General features: G+C 39.6%; 1 protein-coding gene and 1 pseudogene across 2 annotated transcripts in view; both read left to right on the forward strand.

Moving 5' to 3' along the window:
- The window catches only part of CUL5 (cullin 5), a 99,987-nt gene that overhangs the window by 13,662 nt on the left and 66,789 nt on the right, over positions 1-19,536 (forward strand). Inside the window, exon 2 of the mRNA XM_082626594.1 lies at positions 5,746-5,855. Coding sequence (XP_082482720.1) covers positions 5,746-5,855 — 110 coding nt within the window. The remainder of the gene's footprint in view (positions 1-5,745; positions 5,856-19,536) is intronic.
- On the forward strand, positions 14,284-16,836 carry LOC309808484 (mitofusin-1-like; annotated as a pseudogene). The gene has a single exon. The product of its transcript is annotated as a mitofusin-1-like (transcript).

Below are 19,536 nucleotides of genomic sequence, written 5' to 3' on the forward strand. Positions count from 1 at the left end.
CATGCTGTTTCTGTGCTCCCTTTTATAGCAAAAACTGTCAAGAGTTGTGCATACTTTTTCCAGTCCCCACTTGCCAGCCCCCCTTAATTCTATTCCAGTCTGGCTTTTGTCTTGACACCCTACAAAACCTGCCATTGACAAAATCTCAGTGACCCTCATATTGCTATTTCAGTGGTTGTCTTACATCAGGGGTCCCCAACCCCCTGGCCACAGACTGTTAGCGGTCCTTGGCCTGTTAGGAACTGGGCTGCATAGCAGGAGGTGAGTGGTGGGCGGGCTTTCGAGCGAAGCTTCATCTGCCGCTGCCCATCACTTCCCATCGCTCGCATTACTGCTTGAACCGGCCCCTCCCCCCTCCCCCCCACCGCCCGTGGATAAATTGTCTTCCACGAAACCGGTCCCTGGTGCCAAAAAGGTTGGGGACCACTGTCTTACATGATGTATCAGTAATACTTGCTAAAGTTGATTACTCCTCCTTTCCTGATCAGCTTTGTTTAGTTGGTTTCCAGAATGCCACACTCGTGGTTTTCTTGCCACCTCTTCGGTTGCTTTCTCTTTCCTAGTTCTTACTCTTCTCCCCTACTCTTAATGTTAGATACCTAAGGACTCAGGCCTGGCTCTTCTCTATTTATATTTACTCCCTTATTGATCTCATTCGATAACAAGTTTTAAAACCCATCTGTACTCTGATGACTTCCAAATTTTTATTTCCTGGTCAGACCTTTCTTTTTTTTTTTTTTTTTTTTTTTTCTTTTTGCGGTATGCGGGCCTCTCACTGTTGTGGCCTCTCCCGTTGCGGAGCACAGGCTCCGGACGCGCCGGCCCAGCGGCCGTGGCTCACGGGCCCAGCCGCTCCGCGGCATATGGGATCCTCCCAGACCGGGGCACGAACCCGTATCCCCTGCATCGGCAGGCGGACTCTCAACCACTGCGCCACCAGGGAGGCCCCAGACCTTTCTTTTAAATTCTAAATTTGCTTATTGAACTGCCTGTTCAACATCTTCAAATGGCTGTTTGATAGATGTGTCAGATGTAACATCTCTACAGCTTTACTCCTGAGCTTTCCTTCTTAAGCCTGTTACATCTACAGTCTTTCCCATTTCAGTTGATAGCAATGCCATACTTCTTGGACATGTCAAATTACAAAACTAAAACAATTTAGTAACGAGTTTCCCTTTATTCAAGGGAAAATAATCCATGGATTGGAATAGTACAGTGCCTAACAAGCAGTGGAGCACTCTTCCTGAAGGATTTTGGGGACGAGTGAGGTGTTTTTTTTTTTTTTTTTAAATAAGTTTATTTATTTATTTACTTCTGGCTGTATTGGGTCGTCGTTGCTGCGTGCCGGCTTTCTCTAGTTGCGGCGAGCAGGGGCTACTCTTCATTGCGGTGCGCGGGCTTCTCATTGCGGTGGCTTCTTTTGTTGCGGAGCACGGGCTCTAGGCTCATGGGATTCAGTAGTTGTGGCCTGTGGGCTCTAGGCACGTGGGCTCAGTAGTTGTGGCACACGGGCTTAGTTGCTCCGTGGCATGTGGGATCTTCCTGGACCAGGGCTTAAACCCGTGTCCCCTGCATTGGCAGGCGGATTCTTAACCACTGCACCACCAGGGAAGTCCGAGCGAGTTTTATAGAATGTTAGAAGAGGCAATACAGAAATAAGGCATGATTGGCTAGGAGGTCAGGGATTTCCTTATAAGGTAAGCAGGTCCTATTTTTTAGGTAAGGTTAGCTAGCTGAAACTGAGGGTTGTGATTGGTGTTATGTTTCCTTGACAGTGAGGTGTTTCCCATATGTGCAGGCTGATTTAAGTTTAGATTTTTGATGTGGGCTGGGCCAATGGGGTGGCCTCCGTTTTGCTGTTCCAATATACAAATTAACTTTACCAGACAAAAACCTGAGAGTCAGGCTTTATTCCTTTCTCTCATCCCAGATGCCTGCTGTCAGGAAATCTTGTTAGCACTACCTTTAAAACATATAAAATCTAATTACTACTCACTACCTACACTGCTACCACCCTGGTCCATGTCACTATTATTTCTAACCTTGCCTCCTACACTCAGGTTTAACACTTGCCCCTTTATTGTATTCTCAGCATAGCAATCAGGAAGCTTTAAAAATATAAGTCAGATCATGTCACTTCTTGCTCAGAATCTTTTAATGGTTCCCTATCTCACTTATAATAGAAGCCAAACTTTTTACAATGGCCTTCAAGGCCCTACAAGATCCAGCCCTATATTGCTTCCCTGACCTCATCCACTCTCCTCTGTCCTTATTTTGCTCTACCTTGAATACATCAGGCATGCTTCTACCGTAGGGTCTTTACAATGGCTGCTTCCTCTGCGTGGAATATTCTTCTCCCAGTTATCCCCCATGGTCAATCTCCCATCAGCTTCCCCATGGTCCATCTGTGTGTTTGAGAAGAGTGCCTCTGAGGGAATTAGTTGTGCTGTAAAAAGTGAAGGATAGAGGGACAAGGATATGGCAAATGTTGAAATCCTATTGGTGAAAGAGAGCCGGTGGGTGAGATAATCCTAGACTTACTAGCTATTCTGAGTGGTAATGAAAGACTTAAGCAGGAGAGACTTGTAGCACATCAGTAAAGATGAGGCAGCCTTTAGTTAGCCATTGGAAAAATTCATAAATCAGGGTTCGTAATTTGAGGGTGTCTTCGCCTATTAATATCTTTTGTAGATAGTAGGTTTGGTGTCATGCTGCTTAGTTTTGATTTAATTATATGCTTTTCAGTTTAACAGAGAATAGGTCAAAGAACTGCTTGAACATCATTTTTGGAATCTATTATAAAAGCTTAATAGGAAAATTCAATTATTTAATTTCTCCTTTAACTGAGTATTAGAGGAAAATATTTCTGTAGTTAATCTTGTATGTTTCATCAACTAAGAGACAGTGTTTCCTGTCATTTTACCATAGCTGATAGATTTCAGAGCCTAACCAGTATTTATCTCATACTTATTTAGTATTATGTACCTTTTTGATTTTGATTTTTTATTTATTTTTTTAAAAATAAATTTATTTATTTATTTTTGGCTGTGCTGGGTCTTTCTTTGTTGCTGCGCGAGGGCTTTCTCTAGTTGCAGCGAGTGGGGGCTACTCTTCGTTGTGGCATGCAGGCTTCTCATTGTGGTGACCTCTCTTGCTGCGGAGGACGGGGTCTAGGCACGTGGGCTTGCTTCAGTAGTTGTGGCTCACAGGCTGTAGAACGCAGGCTCAGTAGTTGTGGCACACGGGCTTAGTTGCTCCGCGACATGTGGGATCTTCCCAGACCAGGGCTTGAACCCTTGTCCCTTGCATTGGCAGACAGATTCTTAACCACTGCACCTCCAGGGAAGCCCCCTTTTTGATTTTTTTTTTTTTTTTTTTTTTTTTTGCGGTACGCGGGCCTCTCACTGTTGTGGCCTCTCCCGTTGCGGAGCACAGGCTCCGGACACGTGGGCTCAGCAGCCATGGCTCACGGGCCTAGCCACTCCACGGCATGTGGGATCTTCCCGGACCGGGGTACGAACCCGTGTCCCCTGCATCCGCAGGCGGACTCTCAACCACTGCACCACCGGGGAAGCCCCCCCTTTTTGATTTTTAATTGCAGGATTTACACTAGGTTTCATTTTGTAAGTTGCCAGAATCGCTTATGGAAGTAGACCTAGTTGACATTATAAAATATTCTCTTATTAAGAAGGTATTATGTTTCTCCATGTCATAGTCAAGAAAAGATTTGCATGTCCTTTCTGTGGTTCTTCCATATTTGTTTATTTGCACACCCTTTTCTCAGAGGGAAGAGTAAATGAAGAAATGATGGTTGTAGGAAGATATTAACACAAAAAGTGTAGCCAGCCATAAGATTAGTACACGAAGTATATACCATAGGATCTCAAATCTGACTGAATTTCTCATTAGCCAACACTAAGGAAAGCAAAGTTACCCACATGATTCACTTAAGTTCATAAGGTAAAAACAAACTAGTTTTTCAGGGGAGAAGCACAGTTAATCCCAGTACTAAATTTTGAGTATCTCCCATGGGTCCCTATAATAAGAATACTTTGTGATAAAAGTTAGGTACCTGGGGCAAGAAAGTACAGTAACTTTTAGGATCAGCTGTGTTTGTAGATGTAAGAAGTATCATTTGCTTTCACAGGAGTTTAATGTTAGTGGTTCTTAACCTTTTTGGGGTCATAGACCCTGTAACATTTTTATGTAGTTTATTGTGAATTTGCTAAACATATAAATTCTGAACTCATCTCAAGAGATTCTGATCCAGCCCGTCTGTGGTAGGTTTTATAAATGTATGTGTAAGCACCATCCTAGGTGATCCTGATGTAGGTTCTTGTTAGACCATATGTTTAGAAACTGCTTCCGGGATATAATTTCAGGGAGTTCGAACATTACATTCAGTACATGGATCTTATCTCATACGAGTGAACAACATTCTCAACAATTGTATGGTGAAAACAATAATGAGATTCATAGGGGTGTTTGGTGCTGCTGTATTAGAAAATTAATGATTTTTGTTGAAATTTATTGATTAAAGCAAGTCACATGGCCATACCTAACTTGAAAAGGAACAATACTCATGAGTAACACATGTGGGGTGCCCCCCTTTTCTTATTAGTAATGAATTGATTTTTTCCCCTTAATATCGAACCACTTTCAAATCACTGGAATAAACTTGCATGATTATGAGGTATTATTTAATTGTTTAATTTACTAATATTTTTAAAGACTTTTGCACCTATATGTTCTAATTAGATTGGTCTACAGTTACCATTTCTTGTTCTCTCCTCACCAGTTTGGTATCAGGGTTTTGTTAGCATTATAAAATGAGATGAGTATCTTTCTGGGTTTTTTTCTTCCTCAACTTTCAGAGTTTATATGGATTTTTGACATACTTTTTGTGAGGAGTTTAAGGCACAGTCTCTACACACAAGACCACCCTCACTTCTGACATCAGCTGCAAATTTGGGAGGTTCCCAAAACCCTGAGGTTCAATAATTTGTTAGAAATATTCATAGATCTTACTGAAAACTGCTTTGCTCATGGTTATGGTTTATTAAGGGAAAGGATACAGATTAAGATCAGCTAAAGGAAGAAACAGTGTCCAGGAGGATCAAACACAGAGCTTCCCTTGTCCTCTCTGGTGTTGTCAGGTCACATTTCTCTCCTTCCCTCATTAAATGACAGGGCATATAAGTACTGCCAGCCAGGGAAGCTCACACAACCTTTGGTGTCCAGAATTTTTATTAAGGCTTCATCATGTAGGCATTGCTCATGTGGGTAATCTCAGTCTCCAGGTTGATTGACCCAAACCCCCTACCCTAAGTCATACTGTTGCTTTCCGGATTGGCCTGCTCCCTAAGACTATATGAGTTTGCCAGTCCCCTCCCTGAATCACATTGTTAGGTTATCCAGTATGACCCAAGGCCCCAGGCTAACAAAGACTCTCTTATCAGATATAACATTCTTAGGGCCCAAGGATATTACCTACTAGAAGCCAAGGGCAAAGGCCAGACCGGCTCTTTGGACAAGGCCAAATTCTTTGCTACACACTTTCACATAACTGTTTTTTTTCTTTTATGGTTGTCTTCCTGTGATTCTTTGATACCAGATTAAGTTATAGGGATTCCATTATGGAAAATTGGTTCTTTTAAATTTCTTTAGTTGTCTCTTAAGAGATAAAAATAACAGCCACTTCTGATTTAACTGCACTTAAATTACTTTTTTTTTTTTTTTTTTAAGAATAAAGGTTCTCTTCAGTTTGAAGACAAATGGGACTTCATGCGTCCAATTGTTTTGAAGCTTTTACGCCAGGAATCTGTTACAAAACAGCAGTGGTTTGATCTGTTTTCGTAAGTAATCCATTCATTCTACCTTTTTGATAACATAAAGGAAAATTTGGTGGCTATATTCAAATGGAATATTGGCTCCAGATTGGACTGTTTACCTGTTTGAAATTATTACTGATTGTGTTGGGGGTCCCCAAGACCACCCCTAGGTTTGGTGATTTGCTCGGAGGACTCATAGGACTGAACACAAAGTCATACTCACAGCTGTGATGTATTACAGCTAAAGGATACAAAGCAAAATTAGCAAAGGGAAAGGTATATGGGGTCAAGTCTGGGGAACAGGCACAAACTTCCAAGAGTACTCTCCCAGTCGAGTCACACAGGACGCACTTAATTTCCCCAGCAACAAGATTGACAACATATGTGATATGCTGTCACCAAGAAGCTCTTTGGAGACTCAGTACCCAGGGTTTTTACTGGGGGCTGCTCACATAGGCAGCCTCTGCCTGTCATGTACCAAAATTCTAGACTCTCAGAAAGAGCAGGTGTTCAGTATAAACCATGTTGTTTGTACAAACAGGTTAGGCACAGTGAGCCATTCTCATAATTTCAGGAAAATTTTCTATCCGTGTAGGAAACTGTCAGACATTCAAGTTCTCAGATCCCAGCCAGACAGGCTTTTCTAAGGAATACAGTCTCAGATCTGTTATGTTAACTCTTAGCCTTTGGCCAGAATGTCTTTACAGCAAAACTGTTACCAGTAGGACACCACCCCTGCCCCCATCCCCACCCCCCCGTGTGCAGCAAGGTAAGACCAACTTGTAGTATTGATCTCAGTTATGCCTTTTAGAGGGCCTAAATTTAGTCAGTTAAAATAAATCCCGCCAACCATGAGGTTTATCTTAGAAAAGCAGGTGGCTTTCTCTTTCAGTTTCTGCATGGACCTTTGACATGGCCTGAGGCATCAATTCAGGCAAAGCACAACTATAGCCATAAAGTTGAATTTGACCTGAAAATTTTCCACGGTTGAAGCAGTGTCATGATAGGGTACATACAAAAAGAAGTATAATTTCAGAGGACCCACATGGTACCCTGGAAACAAAGAGTTTGCACTTTTTTAGGGTACTCCAAGCAAGACATAAATTAGATAGTATGGGTTAACAGGGCCCTCAATGTGTCCTCCCTTTCACTTTAGAGTTCTCAGTCTAGTTCATTTAATTCAGTTCAGGCCTTGTTTTCAGACAGACTACCTGAAGGCAATTAGTTCCAAACAGTTTGTTTATCCACGACACCATTTCATTTGCTTCATGGTGTGGATGACATTTAGAGGTGTTCTTTGTGGAAGGTATAGGAATTGGGGCTACTCGCAGCCTTCTCAGAGTACTGCTAGGTGTGATTGAAGTGCACCATTCAGTTTGAATTCAAAGCACTCACAACAGCATGGAAAGCCAACACCAGGAGCTGGGAAAGCTTTCAAGAATACTTATGAAAAACAAAAATCATGCATGTCCTTCTCCCTGGTGCCTCACCAGGTGCTGAGTTTTATTTTTTCTCCCTTATAAAATCAGTGTGTCCCATTCAGTAATGAAAGCTTTTCATTTTTTTCCCAGTCACTCAGACCTGGAGGAGGAACAAAAACATTTTTACAGAAAAACATTTTTATACAACTTAACTAGAAAGACATATGTTTAGGAATTGGCCTGGATGAAATCCCAAATTTTCAAAAATTTTCATAATAAGTTTACACCACACCCCCACCCCTTTTGTCCTGACTATTTACCTAGTGAGCAGCCTGGAAGAGATCAATTCCTTTCTGGAGATAGCTGTGTTTAATAATGAAGTTGCTTTACTAAGGTGTGTGTTCAAGGAAGGGTGATGCGAAGGTGAGGGAAATAATACCAGGTTTTTAATTCATTGTTGAAAACTGCAACTAATCCAGAAAGCTGGACACAAGTCCATAGCAGTGAAACATCCCTGAGAGGGGATCATGAATCCAGTCTGTAAGGAGTGAGTATGCTTTCTCCCAACTTGCAGCTTTTAGCAATAACCACAAGTTAGGAATGCACTTTAGGTCTGTATATCTGATACAGAGGCTATCAGCAGCTTGATTTCAGATGGCCCCATCAGAGAATGAGCCCTTTTCTGTGGGCATCTGCAAGTGATTTAGATCTTCCAGCCAGAATCCATGACATTTTCAGTTTATGGCTTCACAGAGGAGGTCTTAAATCTTCAACAGTCCACAAGTCAATGTCCTGTTCACTGAGCATATGCCTGCTTTAGTTCAGCACAGCTTGTGTTGAGGTTTAAATAGCCCAATGTCAGACAATATCAGGTTTCAGCTTAGAGTTAGATCCAAGCAATTAGGATTTGTGAATTCAGGATTCCAAAAAAGCCACTGGCTTTTCTCGAGCAGTGGCAAAGCCAAGATGTTGCAGACCAGTCGTGTTCTAAGTCCAAGTGACAAGCAAGACTTTTCTAATCCCCTTTTATTTTTGTCAGTCTTAGAGTTCAGATTAATCCACTCAGTAGTATGCACATCATGCTGGAAAATCATCAGCCTTTCAGGGTCAGACATCTGATTTCACAAGAGCTCAGTAGCAACTAAAAACTGCTTTTTAAAACTCCAGAAGTGTATATCTATTTGGAAATTTCTTATGTTTTCATGTTGTCTCCCTTTTCTCTGAGATGGCAATAAGTAGAAATAATAGTATCCATTATGGAGATTTATTTATTCTGTTTCCAATACTCAAACAGTTCAAATTCTAATCCTTTCACCAGCAGTAAAAAGCAAGGAAATTGTGTCTCACTAGCTTTTTATTTTATTTTATTTATTTATTTACATTTTATTTTTGGCTGCATTGGGTCTTCATTGAGGCGAGTGGGGGCTACTCTTCATTGTGGTGTGCGGGCTTCTCCTTGTAGTGGCTTCTCTTGTTGCGGAGCTTGGGCTCTAGGCGTGCAGGCTTCAGTAGTTGTGGCTCACGGGCTCTAGAGCGCAGGCTCAGTAGTTGTGGCACATGGGCTTAGTTGCTCTGCAGCATGTGGCATCTTCCCGAATCAGGGCTGAAACCCGTGTCCCCTGCATTGGCAGGTTGATTCTTAACCACTGTGCCACCAGGGAAGTCTGTCACTAACTTTTTATTTTGCAACTTTTCCTGATTGATGTGATCCCTCTAGCATTTATGAAAGTACAAGCATATAATATTTTATATCTTTATTTATCATATATCCAGGTGCAATAGCCAAAGAATACAAAACCATCTTTAAAACTTTCCCTGCCTCTTTTTTCTTATTACAGATTTATTCAAACTCCTAGCAATAAATTTAGCATTTACAATATTAACATTACAGTTGCTGGGAGATCCTGACCGGAATGTAGAAGGCATGGAGAGGTTGCTGAAGCAGCAGTAGTTAGGCTGAAGAAACAGCTGGAATAGTTTCCTCTCCCTTGGTTATCTAAAATTTTCTCCAGCCCTGTGACCTAATATAACTATTAATTCCTCCTGCTTGGAGGAGAGACCAGCACAAACATTTAACATTTTTGGTCCATTGAAAAGCTTATGTTTGAGAACTTGTGGGCCTTTTCTCCTCTTATTTGGAGGCAAGAACAAAAACCAAAGTCATCATCCGTACTGGGCTTTTTCTCTCCTCACTTGGGTCAGCATGGCCAAAGCAGCTAGAAGATTTAATGAGCCAACTCTCTTGGGGTTAGATCTGTCATTTTCAAATTTCATAGGTAACTTTTACCTTTCTCACAGCAGATAGCAACTCAGCTGCTGATTCATACCACGGTTGATTTCATAGCCATGCAAGTAGCAGAGGTTCATCATACTACCGCTTAGTCCTTCCTTTTCTCAAACAGTGCTTTCACCATGTTTAATGAATCCCACTTCTGACACCAACCATGTCAGTGGTCTTAAGACCACCCCCAGGTTCAGTGATTGTTAGGAAGACTCATAGGACTCAGCATATAGTTGTATTCATGACTATCATTTATTACAGTGAAAGATACAAAGCAAAATGCAACAAAGGTGCATGTGGCAAAGTCCAGGGGAAACCAGGTACAAGTTTCTAAGCATCTTCTCCCAGTGGAACATATCCACTTAATTCCTCCAACAACTAATTGGGACAACACATGTGAAATGCTATCTACCAGGGAAGCTTCTTTTTTTGTTGTTGTTAATATTTATTTATTTGGTTACACCTGGTCTTAGTTGCGGCTTGCAGGCTCCTTAGTTGTGGCAGGCCCGCTCCTTAGTTGTGGCACGCTGGCTCCTTAGTTTTGGCATGCAACTCTTAGTTGCGGCATGCATGTGGGATCTAGTTCCCTGACCAGGGATCGAACCTGGGCCCCTGCATTGGGAGCATGGAGTCTTATTCACTGCATCAGCAGGGAAGTCCCCAGGGAAGCTTCTTTTTTTTTTTTTTTTTTTTTTTTTTTGCGGTACGCGGGCCTCTCACTGTTGTGGCCTCTCCCATTGTGGAGCACAGGCTCTGGATGCGCAGGCTCAGCGGCCATGGATCACGGGTCCAGCCATTCTGCGGCATGTGGGATCTTCCTGGACCGGGGCACGAACCCGTGTCCCCTGCATAGGCAGGCGGACTCTCAACCACTGCGCCACCAGGGAAGCCCCAGGGAAGCTTCTTAAAGACTCAGTGCCCAGGGTTTTTACTGAGAGAGCTGGTCACAAAGGCAGCTGCTGCCTGACGTGAACCAAAATTCCAGATCCTAGACAAAAAGCAAGTGTTGAACATAAATCAGAATTTTTACATAACAATTTAGGCACAGTGAGCCATTCTTATCAGGAAATGGTGAGAACTCTCACAAAACCCAAGTTCCTATATGTCAGCCAAGGGCCAACCTTGCAACCATGTCTTCATAAAGATAGTAGTTTCAGACTTGGTATAATTTCTGTGTGTGTGTGTGCACTAGTAAAATACTGTATCAATGAGTTGAAGATGTATGACTGAATAATCTATACACATTAAGCTGCTGTGCTCATTTTTTCTCTTTATCACGGAAGAAAATAGTCTAATCCTAAATAACATAGAACTTGTTGCATAATACTAACTTATATCCATGATTCTGCCTTTTGAGAAATTAGAATTCAATAAAAAGCAGCTGAGACCTTTTAAAAATTTCATCGCATTCATGTATACGTATATTTTTCTTAAATTATTTGATTAAATGTATTTTATGAACAACGTGTTGAATGTGGTGGGTTTTTTTGTTTTCTTTTTGCCAGTTTGTGTTAATAATATGATTTATCATGTAGAGTAATGCTTATTCTCTGTACATTCCTGACTGGAAAAAGGAGCATAGTGTGATGGTGTTTCCTGCTTAAAGTATACTTCTAAGCAGAAATAGTACTTGCTACAGTTAGTGGCCTCAGCACATTGTTTCTAAAAATCCTTGATCTCCGTGGAGTTACCCAAGGCTGCTCAATATGTAATCCTTTTAAGTTAAAGGATTCCTGTATGTCTTATCATGCCACACCAAAATTATAAGACCTACATTAATTAAAATCTTTCCAAATTTTAGCCTATTTAGCCATATTAATTAATAACCTTTAGGTTAGTTATATCTTTCTAAATCTGAGGTACTAAAATAATGTTTTGGTATTAAATGACATTTACTATTTGTTGCCCTTTTCTCATAACCTGTATCATTATTTTTCAGCAGGGGTACTCTTGGTGTTTTGGGTGGTTACAAGATTGTTCTGCATACTGTGGCATGTTTATCACCTCTGGCCTTTACCCTCATAAACTCTAGTAGTGGATACTTTCTGTGTACTCCTCTCCCTACCCCTCATTATTGAAAGAAAAAAAGCTCTCACTTCCAAATGTCTGAGGCAGTACCTCCCTCGGTTGAGAACTGCTGCTTTAGATACATGTTGTTTGGTTTGACTCTGGTTTGTGAAATTGAGGCTAAAATTTAAAAATAAATTATTTTCAACTTGTGAGACTTTATTTTTAAGAAAATTCATCTTTACTCAAATAATTTTTTTAATGTTTTTCTTGTTCCTAAGCTGGTTTTTATGATACCACTTTCTCCTGTTTTTTCTCCGATCTCTTATCTACATCATCTCAGTCATCTAAGCTGATCCATCCCTTTTATGCCCGTTAAGTGTTGGTTTCCTTCAGAATTCTGTTTTTTTCTTATTCTTTTACCTGAGTTCTCATCTATTTAAGCAATCCAGATTATTCTCCAAACTTCCATACCCATGTGACCTATTGTGTCCTGCATACTTAAGTTCCATAAGTACTCCAAATTTAGAGTGATGAAAATCTGTTATTTATAGTCTCAAACCAAAAATCTGGAAGCTACCATCAACCTCCTGTTTTTTCACTCCTTCATATCCGCTTGATTACTAGATTTCATAGACTTTTAAGTACCTCTTGAATTTCTTTCCATCCCATCTGTCTTTTCCCCCCACTCTCTTGCCTGAATGATTACAGTAGTCCTGTACCTTCTTTGTTGTATTTCTAGTTATCTATTGCCACACAACAAATTACCCTGAAGATTAGCAGCTTAAAACAACAAACATTTATTATCTCACAGTTTCTGAAGGTCCGGAATCTGGTTGCAGCTTAATTGGGTCTTTCTAGCTCAGGATCTCTTAAGAAGTTGCAATCAAGCTCTAGGCAAAAGAACTAGGCCTATGTTCAACTAGGAGTGAATGATCTTCAAAGCTTACTCATGTGATTGTTGGCGGCCTCAGTTCTTCACTAGCTGCTCAGTTCCTCACTGTATAGAACCCTCCATAAAGCTGTTTACTGTGTGGCAGCTTGCTTTCCCCAGAGCAAGAGAGAGTGTTCCCAAGACAGAAGTCACAGAAGTCATGGTGTTTTATAACATAATTTTGGAAGTTACAAACCATTATTTCTTTTCTTTTCTTTTCTTTTTTAATTGGAGTATAGTTGATTTACAATGTTGTGTTAGTTTCAGGTGTACAGCAAAGTGAATCAGTTATACATATACATATATCCATTTTTTTTAAGATTCTTTTCCCATATAGACCATTTTAGAGTATTGAGTGGAGTTCCCTGTACTATACAGCAGGTTCTTATTAGTTATCTATCTTATATATAGACCTTCATTTCTTCTGTATGCTGTTGATCACACAGACAAATGCTTTGTACACTGTAGGAGGGAACTATACATGGGTATGAATACCATCCAGGAGACAGGGATCATTGGGGGCCATCCTAGAGACTGTACCTTCAGAGGAAATAGATGATGCAAGGTTTAGAAGATAGCTCAAAAAGCATTCTAGTTATATCATTAGAGAGGAATAAAATGAAAGAGACTACTTCGAAAATGAAATAGTCAAAATAAAGACCTTTGAATTAAAACATAAAAAAGCTAAATAAAAAAAGATTGAATTAGTAATACAAAAAATAAAACCAAAGAGTTCTCCCTGAATGTAGAGCAAAGTATGGAAAATTAAATAAAAATGAAGACATACTGAGGACAGCTCTAGAATTGGGCTAACTTATACTTAAAAGGGGTTCCAGAAGGAGAGGACAGAAAGTAGAGGAGAGGATATAGCCCCAAAGGATAAGAAGAAAATTTCCTGGGGCTGAAATCTTGTATGTCTCCACCCAACCCTCCAGATCTTCATATTGAAAGTGCTAAAAACCATGCCTACACATGTCCTTCATTTCAGAATTCCAAGGGTAAAGAAAATAATCTAATTGTTGGAGGGAAAGTTACCTTTCAAGCAAAACAGACTGGCCGCACTCTTTTCATTGGCCAAATTGGATGCAGGAGGCTGACGCAGTTTTCTTTAAATATTTAAAGGGAAATTATTTTGAACTTAGTATTCTCTACCTAGTCAAATTTTCAATCATGTTTAAGGCGAGATGAACATGTTTTCAGACAAGTAAGTATTTAGAAGATATAAGGATCCTGCAAAAATGAAACAGATACCCTTTCCTCCACTATTACCAACACTGACCATTAAAGAAATTGAACTTTACTGAACTAAACTGAAGGAGGTACTCTTGAACTGGGAATCCTGACCATGAAATGAATATGAATAGAAAAAAGCAGACACTATCTATCCAAAACTATAAAAAAGTACAAATTGAAACATTTTAGCTTATAAAAATTGTCCCACAGAAACCAACTATGAAGTAGAACACAAATACAGCACTACGAACTGAGTTCAGTATCCTCACACAACCATGTGGGGTTATAAAACAAACTTGAACTGAAAATTCAAAAGCTAAGGAGAGAAATCAGCAAAAGTGGAGGAAATAATGAAATGAAAATTGAACTCAGAAAACAAAAAGAACAAGACAAAATCATATCAGAAAACGATCATCTCAGTAGATGAAGAAAAAGATAATCTTTCCAAAATAAAACAGAAAAATGAAAATATTATTCTTTAAACTGATAAAGATCATCTGTAAGTAATCTAGCAGCAACATCCCAGTAATAGTATGTTGGAAGCATTCCATTTAAATTGGGAATAAGAGCCCAGTCTCCCAGCCTCTCTTGGGAGAATGAGGCAGCTTGAGGGCTGTGGCTGAGTTGCGGTTGCTGGGTGACAAGTCGGAGCCGGGACAGGCATAATGGCAGAAACTGCTTCTCCAGTGAAGCACTTTGTGCTGGCTAAGAAGGCAATTACAGCAATCTTTGACCAGTTACTGGAGTTTGTTACAGAAGGATCACATTTTGTTGAAGCAATGTACAAGAATCCAGAACTTAGTAGCTGCTGAGGATGATCTGATAGAAATACAAAGGTATAAAAATAAACTTTCCATCATTGGTGAGGAGACACATGAAAGTGGCATTTTTTGGCAGGACAAGCAGTGGGAAGAGCTCTGTTATCATTGCCATGTTGTGGGATAAAGTCCTCCCTAGTGGAATTGGATGTAAAACCAATTGCTTCCTGAGTGTTGAAGAGACGGATGGAGATAAAGCCTGTCTCATGACAGAAGGGTCACATGAAAAAAAGAATGTGAAGACAGTTAATCAGCTGGCCCATGCCCTTCATATGGACAAAGACTTGAAAACTGGCTGTCTTGTACATGTGTTCTGGCCAAAGGCAAAATGTGCCCTCTTGAGAAATGACCTGGTTTTAGTGGATAGTCCAGGTACAGATGTCACTATAGAGCTGGATAGCTGGATTGATAAGTTTTGCTTAGATGCTGATGTCTTCATTTTGGTTGTAAACTCCAAATCAACTCTAATGAACACGGAAAAACAGTTTTTTCACAAGGTAAATGAACGACTTTCCAAGCCTAATATTTTTATTCTGAATAATCGTTGGGATGCCTCTGCATCAGAGCCAGAATATATGGAAGATGTACGCAGACAGCTCATGGAAAGATGCCTACATTTCTTGGTGGAGGAGCTCAAAGTTGTGAATCCTTTAGAAGCATGGAATCGTAACTTTTTTGTTTCTGCAAAGCAAATTCTTAGTGCCAGAAAGCACAAAGCCCAGGGGATGCCAGAAGGTGGTGGGGCACTTGCAGAAGGATTTCAGGCAAGATTACAGGAGTTTCAGAATTTTGAACAAATCTTTGAGGAGTGTATCTCGCAGTCAGCAGTGAAAACAAAGTTTGAACAGCACACTATCAGAGCTAAACAGATCTAGAAACTGTGAAAAACATATTGGATTCAATAAACGTGACAGCAGCAGAGAAAGGGGTTTATTCAGTAGAAGAGAGGGAAGACCAAATTGATAGACTGGACTTTCTCCGAAACCAGATGAACCTTTTAACACTGAATGTTAAGAATATTATCAGGGAGGTTTCAGAGGAGGTTGCAAATGTTTCATGTGCAATGACAGATGAAATTTGTTGACTCTGTTTTTGTTGATGAATTTTGTTCTGAGTTTCATCCTACTCCAAGTGTATTGAAAGTATATAAAAATGAGTTAAATAAGCACATAGAAGATGGAATGGGAAGAAATATGGCTGATCAGTGCACCAATGAAGTCAATGCTTCAATGCTTCAATGCTTCAATCCCAGCAAGAAATTATTGGAAATTTGAAGCCATTACTTCCAGCTGGTATGCAGAATAAACTACATACACTGATTCCTTGCAAGAAATTTGATCTCAGCTATGACCTAAATTGCCACAAGTTATGTTCAGATTTTCAAGAGGATATTGTATTTCATTTTTCCTTGGGCTGGTCTTCCCTTGCCCATCGTTTCTTGGGCCCTACAAATGCTCAGTGGCTTCTTATAGGATTATCAGAGCCTATCTTTCAGCTTCCCAGATCTTTAGCTTCTACTCCCACTGCTCCTACCAATCCAGCGTCACAGGAAGAACTCATGGTTACCTTAATAACAGCATTAGCTTCTCTTACGTCTAGAACTTCTATGGGCATCATTTTTGTTGGAGGAGTGATTTGGAAAACTGTAGGCTGGAAACTCATATCTGTTTCATTAAGTATGTATGGAGCTTTGTATCTTTATGAAAGGCTGACTTGGACCACCCGTGCCAAGGAGAGAGCCTTTAAACAGCAATTTCTGAATTATGAAACTGAAAAACTGCAAATGATTGTTAGCTTCACAAGCACCAACCACAGCCATCAAGTACAACGAAATGGCAACCACTTTTGCTCTCCTGTGCCAACAAGTTGATACTACACAAAGACATCTAGGAGAGGAAATTGCTAGATTATCCAAAGAAATAGATCAATTGGAGAAAATATAAAACAATTCAAAGTGCTTAAGAAATAAAGCTGTTCAACTTGAAAACAAGCAGGAGAATTTTACTAAGCAGTTTCTACATTCAAGTAATGAAGAAGAATCTTAACAATAGAGATTGCTTTGGTGATCATGATAGGAGAAAATGGAACTTGGAAGATTGGGACAGTTATTTTTATGAAGTGACTTTAAATATGAATTCTACTAAATATACCTAAATAGCAAATCCTTGAGTAGATCCTGGTATTGATCTATCTCAGGGTGTTTGCATTTCTGAAAAGTGTTGTGATGTCTCTTCTAGTTTTAATTTTGGGTAGAGAAAAATCCTTTGATACGTGAAAATGATGAATTAGTTTAAAGCAAAAGAACCAACTCTGTGACCCCTGAGGGGTGGGGCCTTTCTCTTAATTAGGGCTCTCTTTGTTTTTGATTCTGAAAAACTCTGCTTCCTGGCATCCAGGAGTTAGAGAATGCTCCTTTCATTTGCTTTCTCAAAACGAATTTTTGATGCCTACTTCAACAGGAATAGTCACATTTTTGTTTTATAAACTGCATTGCTCTAACCACAAAGGAGTGTGGAAATGTTCTCAAGTATATTATTTATGCAGGTTACAATCACTTTTGCCATCCTGGCAGGTGTGTAAACCACTAATAAATAATACTGTTTTTACTCTCTTTTATTCCCATTAAAACTGATGTAAAACAGTAAAAGAAATAAAATAGGGAATAAGACAAAGTATCTGCACACTTCATTTTAATTTCCTCTAGGTTTAGAAATTTGTTGCCATAGAATTATAAGTAGTATACTTATTTTATATGTGGTCATATCTCTTTTTTTTTATCCCTAATCCTACATATTTTCTTTAATATCCATATTAAGGAGTTGATCCATTTTATAGGTCTTTTCACATAATCAAGCTATAAAAATTACTTTGATATGATACATCAAAACGTATTGGATCCAACTGTGCAGTGCTTAAATGCTAAGGAGTTCATAGCCTTTGATGTATATATTAGACAAAAAAAGCTAAAAGTGCATGGTCTAAGTAAACCTGAAGAAAGTAGGAGGAAGGAAAGACAAAAGACAAAATTAATGAAATACAAAATAGTTGTGAATAGAGAAAAGAAAAAAGGTAAAAATTTGTTATTTGGAAAGAATAATATTTATTCCATTTTTGTTTATTATTATGTTTATAATTTGCTTCCTTATCAGTGTTTTCTTCCTGCTGTCTTCAATTTATTTTGTCTTTTGATTTCTTAGTTCTTATATTGAATTCTTAATTTTAAAATTCTTTTTAATATTTTTCTTTACAATGAAAGCTTTCAAGCTACACATTTTTTTCTTAATATTGCTTTTATTGTCACCATAGTTTCTGTGGTATTCAGGGTTTTCCTTTTTTATTTCTTTCTTACAGATTCTATTCTTTTTAAATTTTTAATTTAGTTTTTGGCTGCGTTGGGTCTTTGTTGCTGTGCATGGGCTATCTCTAGTTGTGGCGAGCATGGGCTACTCTTCGTTGTGGTGTGTGGGCTTCTCATTGGCGTGACGTCTCTTGTTGCAGTGGCTTCTCTTGTTGTGGAGCATAGCTCTAGGCATGCAGGCTCAGTAGTTGCAGCATACAGGCCCCAGAGTGTGCAGGCTTCAGTAGTTGTATCGCGCGGGCTCAGTAGTTATGGCTCTTGTGCTTTAGAGCACAGGCTCAGTAGTTGTGGTGCATGGGCTTAGTTACTCCGTGGCATGTGGGATCTTCCTGGACCAGGGCTCGAACCTGTGTCCCCTGCATTGGCAGGCGGATTCTTAACCACTGCGCCACTAGGGAAGTCCCTTTATTTCTTTCTTGATTGTTAGTAATTTTTCTTTTTGTTTTTCGTTTTCCTTTAATCCATGCATTATCTAGGAGCTTAAATTTCTAGATAGTGAAATTTTTAATTATTTATTTATTGATTATAATCAGAGAAATAGCCTATAAAATTATCTTTTTAAAATTTTGTATGTATGCATGTGCTCTTAGGAAAAAATTATATTTTTGTGAGTTGCAAGAATCTCTACCTAATAAATCATAGCCATTAATTGTATTTTTTTTTTTTTTTTGGCTGTGCCATACGGCTTGTGGGATCTTAAGTTCCCCAACCAGGGATTGAACCTGCGTTTCCTGTGCTGGAAGGCAGATTCTTTACCACTGGATCACCAGGGAAGTCCCCAGAATACCTATTTTTTGTACCAGGGTCACACTGTTTCTCTTTTACTTCCTGTTTAACTTGAGGAAGTTGAAACCTTTGGAATACTTCTTACCTCTTCTTCTCTCATACCTTCTGTCTGTCCTCTTGAAACCTTTAAAAAGTTTTTACTTCATCATTCTCCCACTCCCCAACCCCTTGATTTTTCTAATATAGTTAAGTATTTAAAAAGAATTCCCTGGGGGACTTCCCTGGTGGCACAGTTGTTAAGAATCTGCCTGCTAATGCAGGGTACACGGATTTGAGCCCTGGTCCGGGAAGATCCCACGTGCCGCGGAGCAACTAACCCCGTGTGCTACAGCTACTGAGCATGCACTCTAGAGCCTGTGTGCCACAACTACTGAAGCTGTGCGCCTAGAGCCTGTGCTCCACAACAAGAGAAGCCACTGCAATGAGAAGCCTGTGCGCAGCAACGAAGACCCAACGCAGCCAAAATAAATAAATAAATAAACAAATCAAGAAAATATTTTTAAAATAAATAAATAAAATAAAAAATAAAAAGAATTCCCTGGGACTTCCCTGGTGGTCCAGTGGTTAAGATTCCACTCTCCCAATTCAGGGGGCCTGGGTTTGAACCCTGGTCAGGGAACTAGATCCCACATGCCACATCGAAGATCCTGCACATGGCAACAACGATCCAGTGTGCTGCAACTAAGACCTGGCGCAGCGAAATAAATAAATACATAAATAAATATTTAAAAATAAATGAATAAAAAGAATTTCCCTTAACAGCATGTCTCTTTTTAAAAACACTTAGTTATGTAATCCAAGAGACTGTGTTCTTATCCAGATTTAATTTCAGATATTTATTGCTCATCCATTACTCCTTCCCTTTTA

Source organism: Mesoplodon mirus, assembly GCF_964341445.2.
Source record: "Mesoplodon mirus genome assembly, chromosome: 7".
NCBI classification, from domain to species: Eukaryota; Metazoa; Chordata; class Mammalia; order Artiodactyla; family Ziphiidae; genus Mesoplodon; species Mesoplodon mirus.